Source organism: Macaca fascicularis, chromosome 4, assembly GCF_037993035.2.
Source record: "Macaca fascicularis isolate 582-1 chromosome 4, T2T-MFA8v1.1".
NCBI lineage: Eukaryota > Metazoa > Chordata > Mammalia > Primates > Cercopithecidae > Macaca > Macaca fascicularis.
In genome coordinates, this window is record NC_088378.1 from 21,383,912 (window position 1) to 21,398,095 (window position 14,184).

The 14,184-nt window shown below is 36.4% G+C and overlaps 1 protein-coding gene and 2 pseudogenes across 4 annotated transcripts in view; 2 read left to right on the plus strand and 1 right to left on the minus strand.

Moving 5' to 3' along the window:
- ROS1 (ROS proto-oncogene 1, receptor tyrosine kinase) overlaps positions 1-4,086 on the minus strand; it is a 142,082-nt gene extending 137,996 nt beyond the window's left edge. For all 4 annotated transcript variants that reach the window (XM_045391634.3, XM_065543247.2, XM_015448589.4 and 1 more), the window contains exon 1: positions 3,697-4,086. In XM_045391634.3, the coding sequence (XP_045247569.2) occupies positions 3,697-3,819 (123 nt within the window). In that variant the 5' untranslated portion in view covers positions 3,820-4,086. The remainder of the gene's footprint in view (positions 1-3,696) is intronic.
- Positions 4,087-10,268: 6,182 nt separating this feature from the next.
- On the plus strand, positions 10,269-11,111 carry LOC107129406 (ras-related protein Rap-1b-like; annotated as a pseudogene).
- A 1,389-nt stretch (positions 11,112-12,500) lies between these two features.
- LOC107129407 (peptidyl-prolyl cis-trans isomerase A pseudogene) lies at positions 12,501-13,255 on the plus strand (annotated as a pseudogene).
- Positions 13,256-14,184: the final 929 nt, after the last annotated feature.

Below are 14,184 nucleotides of genomic sequence, written 5' to 3' on the forward strand. Positions count from 1 at the left end.
TCTTCTAATATTTTTATGAGGTAAACTCTTGCTTTGTTTTGTTTCTGTTTGTATTTAAGTAAACTTTTCTGTTTTTGTTTCTTAGAAACAGAGTCACCCAGGCTGGAACACTGTGGTATGATCACAGCTGACTGCAGCCTCGACCTCCCAGCTCAATCAATCCTCCCACCTCAGCCTCCTGAATAGCTGGGACTACAGGTGCACGCCACCAAGCCCAGCTAATTTTTGTATTTGTTGTAGAGATGGGAGTCTCACCATGTTGCCCAGGGTGGTCTCAAACTCCTGGGCTGAAGGGATCTGTCCGCCTCAGCCTCCCATAGTGCTGGAATTACAGGCATGAGCCATTGCACTCAATCAAAAGTCATGCCCTTTTACAAAATATATCCTGAAATTTATTTGAATCTGGCAGTTATGTAGAATATGTAGAATAATTTTTTATTCAGTTTTATGTAGAATATACAGTTATGTAGAATAATTTTTTATTCTAAATGGATAGCAACTCATTGGTTTGAATTATCATCTTTATCATATTTTACATTCCTTTATGTACATAGTTTTTTTTTGTTGTATTCTGTTTTACTCATAGGTTTATTCCTGTATGAATAAAAACTATGTTAATTTGTGAATATCTTATAAAAGTCAGAATTATGATCTTATTATATTATTTTGTTTTAATGTTATATATTGATATACAAGACAAGTTTTCATGTCTGTACATTAATTTTTTAAAAATCTTCCAAATCCTATTATTTCTACTAGTCTTTAAGTTGATTTTCAGTTTATTTCTTTGGAACTTGAGATACAAATCAGAAATAAATATATTGTCATCACCCTTTAATATTATAAAAACATGTCATGCTTGTAATAGCCTTTAACTGTCTATAGTGATAGAAACCTTGATACCTCAATATTTGATAACTTACTTTAGGGTATTGATTACATAATTTACTTCTTTTGTATTCCCAATTGCATCCACCACAGAGCTGAATATACATAGATACCTAGGAAAATGTATTGAATGGATTCCATTCAATAAATTGATATTGAATGAAATTTATTGAATGGAATTGATACTCCTGAGCCATTCTCAATGTTAGTTCCTCAGTTGTTGCGATTTGTTAATTCAAAAGAAAAGGGGGGTTGTGATGTAATTCAGGAATGGAAAACCAAACATCGTATGTTCTCACTGATAAGTGGGAGCTAAGCCATGAGAACACAAAGGCATAAGAATGATACAATGGGCTTTGGGGACTAAGGGGAAAGAGTGGGAGCGGGGTGAGGGATAAAAGACTACAAACATGGTGCAGTCTATACATGGCTGATGGGTGCACCAAAATCTCACAGATCACCACTAAAGAATTTACTCATGTAACCAATTACCACCTGTTACCCCAATAACTTATGGAAACATTAAAAAAGGGTTTTGTTGCTAAAGAAGATGGGAAAATTATGATTAAACAAAGCCTTTAATATGTTATTGTGGCCTGTGAATCTACAAAAAGAGGGCATAGCAAAATACACTTCCACAAATTATTCAACCATGAATTCTTTTTTTTTCTCATAAAAGATCTCACAACACTAGTGTTCTGAAGAGCATTAATTATCTGTTGTTTTCTGCAGCACATGGCATCTAGAATTCAAAAAAAATTTTCAGTTAATACTTCCAACTAGTACATGTAGATCTCTGTTAACGTAAGCTAAAATTAATGTGAAATACCAATGCTCAAGCATAGAACTATGCTTTGTGCATTTTGGCCTGCAACTCTTAACATTTTTTTTTAGACAAGACATTCTTTTGTGTGTGTGTGTGTCTGTGTGTGTGTGTGTGTGTGTGTGTGTGTGTGTGTGTGTGTAAGAAAACATTTCTCAATATCAAGAATCACCCAAAAAACTATAGATGACCTTCAGAGTAAATGCCCATGTTTTTAAAATGACGCAGAAAATATAATAAACTTGAGCACTTTGTATATCCTCTCCTGTGAACCATGGTTACATTCAATTGTACATTCACTTCACTTTTGTCCCTCCAGGCCTTATGTCGGAACGTGTAGTACTTTCACTGGTCAAATTGGCAGACCGTGTCTCTCTTGCTGTTGCCACACATCAGCTGTGCCTTTCTCTGTAGGTGGTGAACGGAAGGCAACTCAACAAAGGAACAAACTGTCTATTCCTACTGCCAAACCCTGAAAGCAAGGAGCCCACACAAAAAGATAAGAATAAATAAAACTACAGTAAAATAAAATGGAGACTGCAATATTGGAAACAACTAAAATCAGTTTCAGTAGCAGAGAAATTAACAAATAAATTATGGTGGTACATTCATATAATGGAATACTCTAAAGATATTAAAGATTCTGTTTCTAAAAACATTTTAGGGTCTAGGGGAAAACTCACAATATAATGTAATGAAAAAGCTGGATGCATAACTGTGTAAATTATAGATATATATGTACACATATATACATGAGGAAAAATACTAAGAGAAAATTCAATCTAAAGGTTACTAGGGGTGGAATTACACGTTTTTTATTTTTCTCTAGTTCTTTATCTTATAAATATTTTATTTAAAATGTATATTCTTATTATAATTAGAAAAAAATTAAAATCTTTTTTAGAAAAGAAAATATTTAGTTTTCCATTTAGTAGTTGAAATATTTAGTAGTTCCATTCTTCCATTTTTATGTTTGGGTTACAAATATAAAAAACCAGAGCATGCAATTCTGTATTAAAAGCAATGAAGTCTTTGGCAAAGATTTATATAAAATACTAAACTTTTTTAAAAATGCTACTAACCATGGTAAGCCTAAGTAGTGTTTTAAACTACAGTTTAAATCAAAAGTGTATAAGCACAAGTTTTTTTTTTAATCTGTCACAGAATTCTACCTCCAACATTGTAGCATAATATAATGAGTACTATATTTAGTACTTGTATTATGTTTAAAAGTATGGCTGTAGATAGGGGCATATGTAAACTATCATGATATATTATTTGTCTTTAGACAGGAAGAGTGCATTTCTCTGTCTATAGAGTATTTGGTTTTTAAAGTTAATTCAGTAACTGTTTCAAGCACAACTAAATTACAACTGAAGAGATGGTACAATAGTTAGAGAAGGGATGACACCCAGAAATGAGAATGAAAGCATAAATTTCCATATAAAAAACTCACTAACTAAAATTACAAATGCACAAACAGAAATAAAGAAATGTACAAATAAGTATTGCTTTAAAATATAATATTATTTTACATGGCATCTGTATCTGCTTCCTTTTTCATCCAGCTTCCTACACAGCTGGAATTAGCAGGCATTATCCTATGGTCAAACCTATTTCATGTTTCAAGACAACTATTAATGACTTTGTAATAAATGAGTTTAAATAGAAATTTTCAAGTGTATAAAATTGGCAAAATTGATTCCATTTAAACTTCCTTTACCCAATCCTCTAGCCCAAAAAATATATGACCAGGTACCCTAAAGAAATAAAATAGCCTGCTTTATCTTCTGCAATTATAAGTGCTGCTAACTTATTTAAGAAAAACTAATCTATCTTGCGTTGTTGCTACCACTTCTCATAAGAAAACTGCTCATAAAGAGAAAACAATTATATCAGTTATAACAAGCTGAATTCTACATGTTCCAGTTCCTGCAAAGACAAATATTAGATTGCGAGACTTACCAGATTAGTTACAGACTTACCAGATTAGTTACACACGACTTTAGGCAGCTATTTAAAACTGTACACTGCACCACAGAAATCCATAGGCAGCCAAGAGTTGCAAAATTGACAAGTTTCGGAATCAGACAGTAAATGTTCTTCATCACTCCACCAATGGCAGATTTTTAGATGGCCAGTCTTCTAATTTTCTCCATTTTGCTGTATGAATTATTTGGGCTTCATCACTTCAATTGGAGGAGTAGCTGATGGATTTTGTTTTGTTTTGCTATATTAGGATATATTTGCCTTTTGAAATAACATTTAGCCTTTTTAGTTTAGACCTTTGAATCCTTGAAAGCTTGTAACAGTTCCATAAGAGTTATTTCATAATAGCTTCCTTTTACTCCCATAAAGAAAGTCACCCACTGATTAAAGGTTAGTTCTTAGAAGAGCACTTCACGTGGAAATTAAACAAAGAAAACGAATTGTATTTCAGCAAGGGTGTGACACATCCATAGTCTGAAACTGGAACATTTCAGTGGGTCGTCCACCACGTTACTTCTCTGAGCTCTTTTCAGCTCTGCAGGGAATTGGGTTTTGACCACGTATGCTTTAGCAAACAGTAGCACTACTATAATAAAGAATTATTGAAAAAATAGAGGCACCCAAATCAAGCAATGCAACTGAAAGAGAAAACAGAACTCAGAAGCCAAATACATATTTTTAAATTTAAGAGCAAACAAAGCTGAAATTAATAGAAAAATAGCCTGGGAGTGAGTTAAAAACAAGGAAGTTTGTTAGAGCACTCTCAGAACTTTACTACATATTAACTAAAATACTGCCTTATCAGGTCTATTGAGAAAGCTGAAACTAGTTACCAGAAACCTAAGATATGTTCAAGTGTCTGCCTTGAGAAGGAAACATTGTACAAGATTTCTTTCTTTCTTTCTTTCTTTCTTTCTTTCTTTCTTTCTTTCTTTCTTTCTTTCTTTCTTTCTTTCTTTTCCTTCCTTCCTTCCTTCCTTCCTTCCTTCCTTCCTTCCTTTCTTCTTTCTTCTTTCTCTCTTTCTCTCTTTCTCTCTTTCTCTCTTTCTTTCTCTCTTTCTTTCTGAGTCTCCCTCTGTCGCCCAGGCTAGAGTGCAGTGGCGTGATCACGGCTCACTGCAACCCCTGCCTCCCAGGTTCAAGCAATTCTCCTGCCTCAGCCTCCAAGTAGCTGGGACTACCAGGCACACACCACCACGTCAAGCTAAGTTTTGTATTTTTAGTAGAGACGAGGTTTCACCATGTTGGCCAGAATGGTATCTATCTCTTCATCTCGTGATCCGCCCACCTCTGCCTCCCAAAGTACTGCGATTACAGGCGTGAGTCACCGCGGTACACCAGGCCAACCTCCTTGTTTGCTTAAATAAATTATACTAAATGTAACTTAAACTTTTCTTAATGATATAAGGTTCTCATTATGAGTAACACATGCATGAGATTTTGTTTTGAGCTGAACGTCTTTTTGATTGGATTTTTGTTTGTTTTAATTTTGATGGGTACATAGTAGGTGCATGTATTTATGGGGCACAGGGGATGTTCTGAAACATCCATGTGCGATGTGAAATGAGCACATCATGAAGAATGGGGTGTCCATCCCCTCAAGCATTTATCCACTGAGTTGCAAACAATCCAAGTATGCTCTAAGTCATTTTAATATGTACAGTGATTATTGACTATAGTCACCCGTTGTGCTATCAAATAGTAGGTCTTATTTACTCTTTCTGCATTTTTTGTACCCGTTAACTGTCCCCATCTCCCATTCCCCACTCCACCCACCACTACCCTTCCCAGCTCTGGCAACCATCCTTATACTCTCTTTGTCCATGAATTCAATTGTTTTGATTTTTAGATCCCACAAAAAAGTGAAAACATGCAATGTTTGCCTTTCGGTGCCTAGCTCAATTCACTTAATGTAATAATCTGCAGTTCCATCCATGTTGTTGGAAATGACTGAATATGGCTGAGTAGTTCTCCGTTGTGTATATGTACTACATTTTCTTTATCCATTCATCTATTGATGCACACTTACGTTGCTTCCAAATCTTAGCTATTGTAAACAGTGCTGCAATAAACATTGGCATGCAGGTATTTCTTTGATATACTGATTTTCTTTCTTTTAGGCATATACCCAGCAGTAGAATTGCTAGATCATACGGTAGCTTAATTTTTAGTTTTTTGAGGAACCTCCAAACTGTTCTCCATAGTGGTTGTATTAATTTACATTCTCATCAAAAATGTACAAGGGTTTCCTTTTCTCCACATCACCACCAGCATTTGTTATAGCCTGTCTTTTGGATATAAGCCACTTTAACTGGGTAAGATGATATCCCATTGTAGTTTTGATTTGCATTTTCTGATGATTAATGATGTTAAACGCTTTTCATATGCCTGTTTGTCATTCGTATGTCTTCTTTTGAGAAATGTCTATTCAAATCTTTTGCCTATCCTTTGATTGGATCATTAGATTTTTTCCTATAGAGTTGGTTGATGTCCTTATTTATTCTGGTTATTAATCCCTTGTCTGATGGGTAGTTTGCAAATATTTTCTCCCATTCTGTGGATTTTTCTCTTTACTTTGTTAATTGTATCCTTTGCTGTACAGAAGATTTTTAACTTGATGTGATCTCATCTGTCCATTTTTGCTTTGGTTGCCTGTGCTTGTTGGGTACTGCTCAAGAAATTTTTGCCCCAACCAATGTTCTGGAGATTTCCCCAATGTTTTTTGTAGTAGTTTCACGGTTTGAGGTCTTAGATTTAAGTCTTTAGTCCATTTTGATTTGAATTTTGTATAAGGAGAGAGATAGGGGTCTAGTTTTGTTCCTTTGTGTATGGATATCCAGTTTTCCCCACACCATTTATTGAAGAGACTGTCTTCTCCCCAGTGTATGTTCTTGGCATCTTTGTCAAAAATGAGTTTACTGTAGGTGTGTGGATTTGTTTCTGGGTTCCCTAGTCTGTTTCATTGGTCTATGTGTCTATTTTTATGCCAGTACCATGCTGTTTTGGTTACTATAGCTCTGTAGTATAATTTGAAGTCAGGTAATGTAATTCCTCCCATTTTGTTCTTTTGCTTAGGATAGCTTTAGCTATTCTTGGTCTCTTGTGGTTCAATATAAATCTTAGGACAGTTTTTTCTATTTCTGTTAAGAATGTCATTGGTATTTTGATAGGGTTTGCATTGAATCTGTAGATTGCTTTGGGGAGTATGGACATTTTAACAATACTGACTTTTCCAATTAACGAACATGGAATGCTTTTCCATTTTTTGTGTGTCCTAATCAATGTCTTTAATCAGTGTTTTATAGTTTTCATTATAGAGATCTTTCACTTCTTTGGTTAATTCCTAGATACTTAATTTTATCTGTAGCTATTGTAAATGGAATTACTTTCTTGATTTCTTTTTCAGATTATTCACTCTTGACATATAGAAATGCTACTACTGATTTTTATATGTTAGTTTTGTATCCTGAAACTTTACTAAATTTGTTTATCAGTTCTACTACTTTTCTTGTGGAGTCTTCAGGTTTCTCAAAATGTAAGATATGTCATCTGCAAACAAGGATAATTTGACTTCCTCCTTTCCAATTTGGATGCCCTTAATATCTTTCTCTTGTCCGACTGCTCTAGGGGGGATGTCCAGTACTGTATGGAATAACAGTGGTGAAGTGGGCATCTTTGTCATGTTCCAGACCATAGAGGAAAGACTTTCAGTTTTTCCCCATTCAGTATAATACTAGTTATGGGTAGGTTATATATGGCTTTTATTATGTTGAGGTATGTTCCTTCTATCCCCAGTTTTTTAATGGTTTTTATCATAAAAGGATGTTGAATTTTTTTTTTTTTTTTTTTTTTTTTTGAGACAGAATCTCGAGTCTCACTCTGTGGCCCAGGCTGGAGTGCAGTGGTGCGATCTCTGCTCACTGCAAGCTCCACCTCCCGGGTTTACGCCATTCTGCCTCAGCCTCCCGAGTAGCTGGGACTACAGGCGCCCGCCACCTTGCCCGGCTAGTTTTTTGTATTTTTTAGTAGAGACGGAGTTTCACCGTGTTAGCCAGAATGGTCTGGATCTCCTGACCTCATGAACCGCCCACCTCGGCCTCCCAAAGTGCTGGGATTAAAGGCTTGAGCCACCGCGCCCGGCCTGGGACGTTGAATTTTACCAAATCTTTTTCAGCATCAATTAAAATGATCATGTGCTTTTTATCCTTCATTCTTTTGATATGATGTAGCATACTGATTGATTTGTATATGTTGAATCATCCTTCCATAGCAGGGATAAATCCCACTTGGTCATGACGAATGATCTTTCTAAAGTATTGTTGAATTCATTTTGCTAGTATTTGGTTGCAGAATTTTGCATCAGTATTCATCAAAGATTGGCCTGTAGTTTTCTTTTTTGGTGTGTCTTTACCTGGTTTTTGTATCAGGGAAATACTGACCTCATGGAATGAGTTTGGAGGTATTCCCTCCTGCTCTGTTTTTCAGAATAAGTTGAGTAGGATTGGTATTAGTTTTTCTTTAAATGTTTGCTAGAATTCAGCAGTGAAGCTATTAAGTCTCAGGCTTGTCTTTACTGGGAGACTTTTATTACAGCTTCAATCTCATTACTTGTTATTGGTCTGCTCAGGTTTTGGATTTCTTCCTGGTTCAATCTTGGCAGGTTATATGTATCTAGGAACTTGTCCATTGCTTCTATATGTTTCCATTTATGAGCATGTAGTTGCTGGTAGTAGCCACTAATGATCCTTGGAAAACCTGCAGATATCAGTTGTGATGTCTCTTTTTTCATTCTGATTTTATTTATTTTGATCTTCTTTCTTTTTTTCTTAAACTGGCTAAAGGTTTGACAATTTTGTTTAACTTTTCAAAAAAAAACTTGTTTCATTGATTTTCCTGTTTTTTCCGTTTTTTTTCTGCTCTGATCTTTATTATTTCTTTTCTACTACTAATTCTGGCTTTGGCTTGCTCTTGCTTTTCTAGTTCTTTAAAATGCATCATTAGATTGTTCATTTGACGTTTTTCCTTTTTTTTTTTTTGATGTAGGCACTTAGAACTATAAAAATCTGTCTTAGTACATCTTTTGCTGTATCCCATAGGTTTTGGTATATTGTGTTTTCATTATCATGTGTTTCAAGAAATTTTTCAATTTCCTTCTTAATTTCTTCATTGGCTCACTGATCATTCAGGAGCATATTGTTTAAATTCTATGTGTTTGAATAGTTTCCAAAATTTCTCTTGTTATTAATTTCTAGTTTTATTTTATTTTGGTCAGAAAAGGTGCTTGATATTATTTCAATATTTTAATGTTTTAAGATTAGTTTTTTGACCTAACATCTGGCCTATCCTTAAGAATGATTCATGTGCTGAGGAAAACAATGTGTATTCTGGGCTGGGCGTGGTGGCTCAGGCCTGTAATCCCAGCACTTTGGGAGGCCGATGCGGGTGGATCATGAGGTCAGGAGATCGAGAGCATCCTGGTTAACATGGTGAAACCCCGTCTCTACTAAAAATACAAAAAAATTAGCCTAGTGTGGTGGTGGGTGCCTGTTGTCCCAGCTACTCGGGAGGCTGAGGCAGGAGAATGGCGTCAACCCGGGAGGCGGACGTTGCAGTGAGCCGAGATCACACCACTGCACTGCAGCCTGAGCGACCCAGCAAGACTCCCTCTCAAAAAAAAAAAAAAAAAAAAAAAAAGGTGTATTCTGCAGCCCTTGGATGAAATGTTCTGTAAATTAGATCCATTTGGTCTATATTGCAGATTAAGTCTGATGTTTCTATGTTGGTTTTCCGTCTGAATGATCTGTCCAATGCAGAAAGTGGGGTGTGGAAGTCTCCAGCTATTATTGTATTAGAGTCTGTCTCTCTCCTTAGCTCTAATAATATTTGTTTTATATATGTGGGTGCTCCAGTGTTGGGTGCATATATATATTTAAAATTGTTGTATCCTCTTGCTGAGTTGACCCCCTTTATCTTTATATAGTGACCTACTTTTCTTCTTATTGCTTTTGTCTTGAATTCTATTTTGTCTGATATAAGTATATTCCTGCTCTTGGCATGGAATATTTTTTTTACAACGCTTTATTTTCCATCTCTGTGTATCTTTATAGGTGAAGTGTGTTTCTTACAGGCAGAAGATCAACGAGTTTTTTGGTTTTTGTGGTTTTTTTGTTTTTTGTTTTTTGTTTTCATCCATTCAGCCAGTATATGTCTTTTGATTGGAGAGTTTAGCCCGTTGACATTTAAGGTTATTATGGACAAGTAAGGACTTACACCTGTCATTTTGTTGTTTTCTTATTGTGTTTTGGCCTTCCTTCTTTCTTTCATTCTTGTCTTCCTCTACTGAAGATGATTTTCTCTGGTGATATGATTTCAATGTGAGGTTACCATGACGCTTGCAAATACTATTTTAAAACTCATTATCCAGGCATATAAACCAGCCAGAGTGGCAGTGGCAGAGGCAAGACCCGCATAGCACCAGCAGTAGCAACTCAGAGAAAGCACAGAGCAACACTGACTGCAGAGACCTGGTGACAGCATGAGAGGTACTAGGTTTTAAAAAATTTGTATCATGCTTGAGTATAAATTAGTCATTCTTGGCTCAGGAGGTGTTGGAAATTCTGCTTTGACTGTACAATTTGTACAAAGAACTTTTGTTGAAAAACATGATCCTACAATAAAAGATATTACAGAAAGCAAGTTGAAACAGATGCACAACTCTGTATGCTTGAAATATTGGATACTGCAGGAACAGAACAATTTACAACAATAAAGCGTTTGTACATAAAAATGGAAAAGGCTTTGTATTAGCTTATACCATCCCAGCACAGTTCACATTTTATGATTTACAAGATCTGAGAGAACAGATTATTCAAGTTAAAGACACTGATATTGTCCCAATGATGGTTAGTAATAGGAGTGACTTGGAAAATAAAAGAGTTGTAGGGAAGGAACAAGGTCAAAATCTAGCAAGACAGTGGAACAACTGTGCATTCTTAGAATCTTTGGCAAAATAAAAAATAAATCTTAAGGCCAGGCATGGTGGCTCATGCCTGTAATCTCAGCATTCTGGGAGGCCGAGGCAGGTGGATCACCTGAGGGCAGGAGTTTGAGACCAGCCAGGCCAACATGATGAAACCCTGTTTCTACTGAAAACACAAAATTAGCCGGGCGTGGTGGCACATGCCTCTAATCCCAGCTACTCGAGAGGCTAAGGCAGGAGAATCGCTTGAACCCAGGAGGTGGAGGTTGCAGCAAGCTGAGATCATGCCATTGTTTTCCAGCCTGGGCAAAAAGAGTGAAACTCCATCTCAAAAATAAGGTAATGAAACTTTTATGACCTAGTGTGACAATTAACAGAAAACCTCCAGTGCCTGGGAAGGCTTGCAAAAAGTCATCATGTCAACTGCTTTAATATACTAAATGCACTGTAGCTCTGAGCCAGGTCTGAAGAATGTTGCCCAATTCAACAGTGCCTGAGCAATTCCAACTTTGTTAAACCTACCAACATCTTAAGTGGACTCTCTTGTGGTGGTACCCTTTAAGAGACAGATGAAAGATGCCATATCAGTTTGCACATTCTAATAACTTTCCAGTAGCACAAGAGAGATTTTTACTCATCTAATAGTTGTAGAATATGCAGCTGGTAAAACCAGAAGCTACATCCAGTATTACTGCTAAGAGACATTCTTCATCCACCAATGTTGTACATGTATGAAAATGGTGTACTGTATACTTGAACGTGCCCCATGCTTTGTATTGGAGAGTACAATAATGCAAATTCTAAAACCACCACTATTTTAGCATAATAAAAGAAAGTCCAAAGAGATCCTATACAGACTGCTCTAGATACCTTTGTTTTGTTGATACTTGTAGCTTATCATACTTTTTTTAAAAAAATTCAAGATCATTATCATTGTACAAAATATGCGTTTTGATTAACACAGCTATATAGTTTTTTAATTTTTTAAAGAGAAACTATGAAGCAGTGATCTTGTCTTTAAAATATGATAGTCCTTTCAGTATAATATCTTAATTTGAAGATGTTGCCTTTAATATCTGTTGGGAAAGAAATGTTCAGACTTTTCAAATCTCTTATTATATTTTTCCTTTTTTGTTTACATAGGAAAAATGTTTATAGCTGTGTGTACAGTAAGAGTCTACAACAAGAAGTGGATATTTTCAAACAATTTTTTAATGGTTTAACAATTTTTCTAAATCTTTCAGGCTTCTGCAGCTATGGATTCTCACTGTGAATCCCTTGCTTGCTCATGCATAGTGTATTTGCAATATGAAATATACAGGTTTAGTATTTTTGCCTGTTATTGATTGTTTCACATGTGTAACATTTTGGTTGACATGTTAAATGGTGGATGAGTACTGTGGACGTGAATGTGGGAAGTAATTTTAATCATGTGTAATTGGTCACAAGGGCTAATTTGCAGTACCTGTTGTTGTTTTACCTAACAATGCCTTGTTGACTTGTATGCATTAATGTTTGGATGTAAAGGCTGTATGTCTATCCAACAAAGAGCCACAATATTTAAATAGATCAACCTAATGTTACAACTACTTTGAAATGGCCAGATGTAAACTAAAAGCCCTAATTAAGGTGGTGCAACTTTCCATAACTTAGCATCAGTAGTTCAATAAATTTGGATTGCCATGCAAGGGCTTGCATTATTTAAAAAAAAAAAAAAAAAAAAAAAAAAAGCACACACACACGCACTCATTATTTTAAACTGATAACAACTTAACACTATTTGCATAAATAAGCAAAAAGAAAGCTAATAAAAAGTCACCGGCTTTGCAGACGCTGCCGCCGAGGAAAGTCCTGTACTACTAGCCATGGTCAACCGTACCGTGTTCTTCGACATTGCCATCGACGGCGAGCCCTTGGGCCGCGTCTCCTTCGAGCTGTTTGCAGACAAGGTTCCAAAGACAGCAGAAAATTTTTGTGCTCTGAGCACTGGAGAGAAAGGGTTTGGTTATAAGGGTTCCTGCTTTCACAGAATTATTCCAGGGTTTATGTGTCAGGGTGGTGACTTCACACGCCATAATGGCACTGGTGGCAAGTCCATCTATGGGGAAAATTTGAAGATGAGAACTTCATCCTAAAGCATACAGGTCCCGGCATCTTGTCCATGGCAAATGCTGGACCCAACACAAATGGTTCCCAGTTTTTCATCTGCACTGCCAAGACTGAGTGGTTGGATGGCAAGCATGTGGTCTTTGGCAAAGTGAAAGAAGGCATGAATATTGTGGAGGCCATGGAGCGCTTTGGGTCCAGGAATGGCAAGACCAGCAAGAAGATCACCACTGCTGACTGTGGACAACTCGAATAAGTTTGACTTGTGTTTTATCTTAACCACCAGACCATTCCTTCTGTAGCTCAGGAGAGCACCCTCCACCCCATTTGCTCGCAGTATCCTAGAATCTTTGTGCTCTCGCTGCAGTTCCCTTTGGGTTCCATGTTTTCCTTGTTCTCTCCCATGCCTAGCTGGACTGCAGAGTTAAGTTTATGATTATGAAATAAAAACTAAGTAACAAAAAAAAAAAGTCACCTTAACTTTACCCCCCTGCTCTTTAACTTTTTGTTATTTCTATTTATATTTCATTGTACTATGTCTTGAAAAGTTGTAGTTATTACTTTTGATTGGTTTATTGTTCAGTCTTCTTTTTTTTTTTTTTTTTTTTTGAGATAGAGTGTTGCTCTGTCGCCCAGGCTGGAGTGCAATGGTGCAATCTCGGCTCACTGCAATCTCCACCTCCCAGGTTCAAGTGATTCTCCTGCCTCAGCCTCCCGAGTAGCTGGGATTACAGGCAGCCGCCCCCATGCTCAGCTAATTTTTGTATTTTTAGAAGAGATGGGATTTTACCAGTTTGGCCAGGCTGGTCTCGAACTCCTGACCTCAGGTGATCCACCCACCTCAGCCTCCCAAAGTGCTGGGATTGCAGGCATGAGCCACCGTGCCCAGCCCTGTTGTTCAGTCTTTTACTTAGGATAAGAGTATTACATACCACAGTTACAGTGTTATAATATTCTGTGGTTACTATTATACTTACTATTAACAGTAAGTTTTGTACCTTCAGGTGATTATTTATTGCTCATTAATGTCTTTTTCTTTCTGATTGAAGTACTCCCTTTAACATTTCTTGTAGGATGGATCTGGTATTATCATAGGGTAAAAGGTTTTTTTCCTTCAGCACTTTAAATATATCACGCCACTCTCTCTTTGTAAGGTTTCCACCAAAAAGTTTGCTGCCAGACATACTGGAGCTCATTTTATGTTATTTGTTTCTTTTCTCTTGCTGCTTTTAGGATTCTGTCTTTGTTTTTTGTTTGTTTGTTTGTTTTTTGTTTTTTTGTTGTTTGCCCAATTGCTCTGGCTTGCCATCATGTCTTACTGCAGTATCAGGCCCACTACAAGCCTGGTCATGATCTACCATAGGTTGAACCTTGAAATTGGCCAAAACACAGATACACT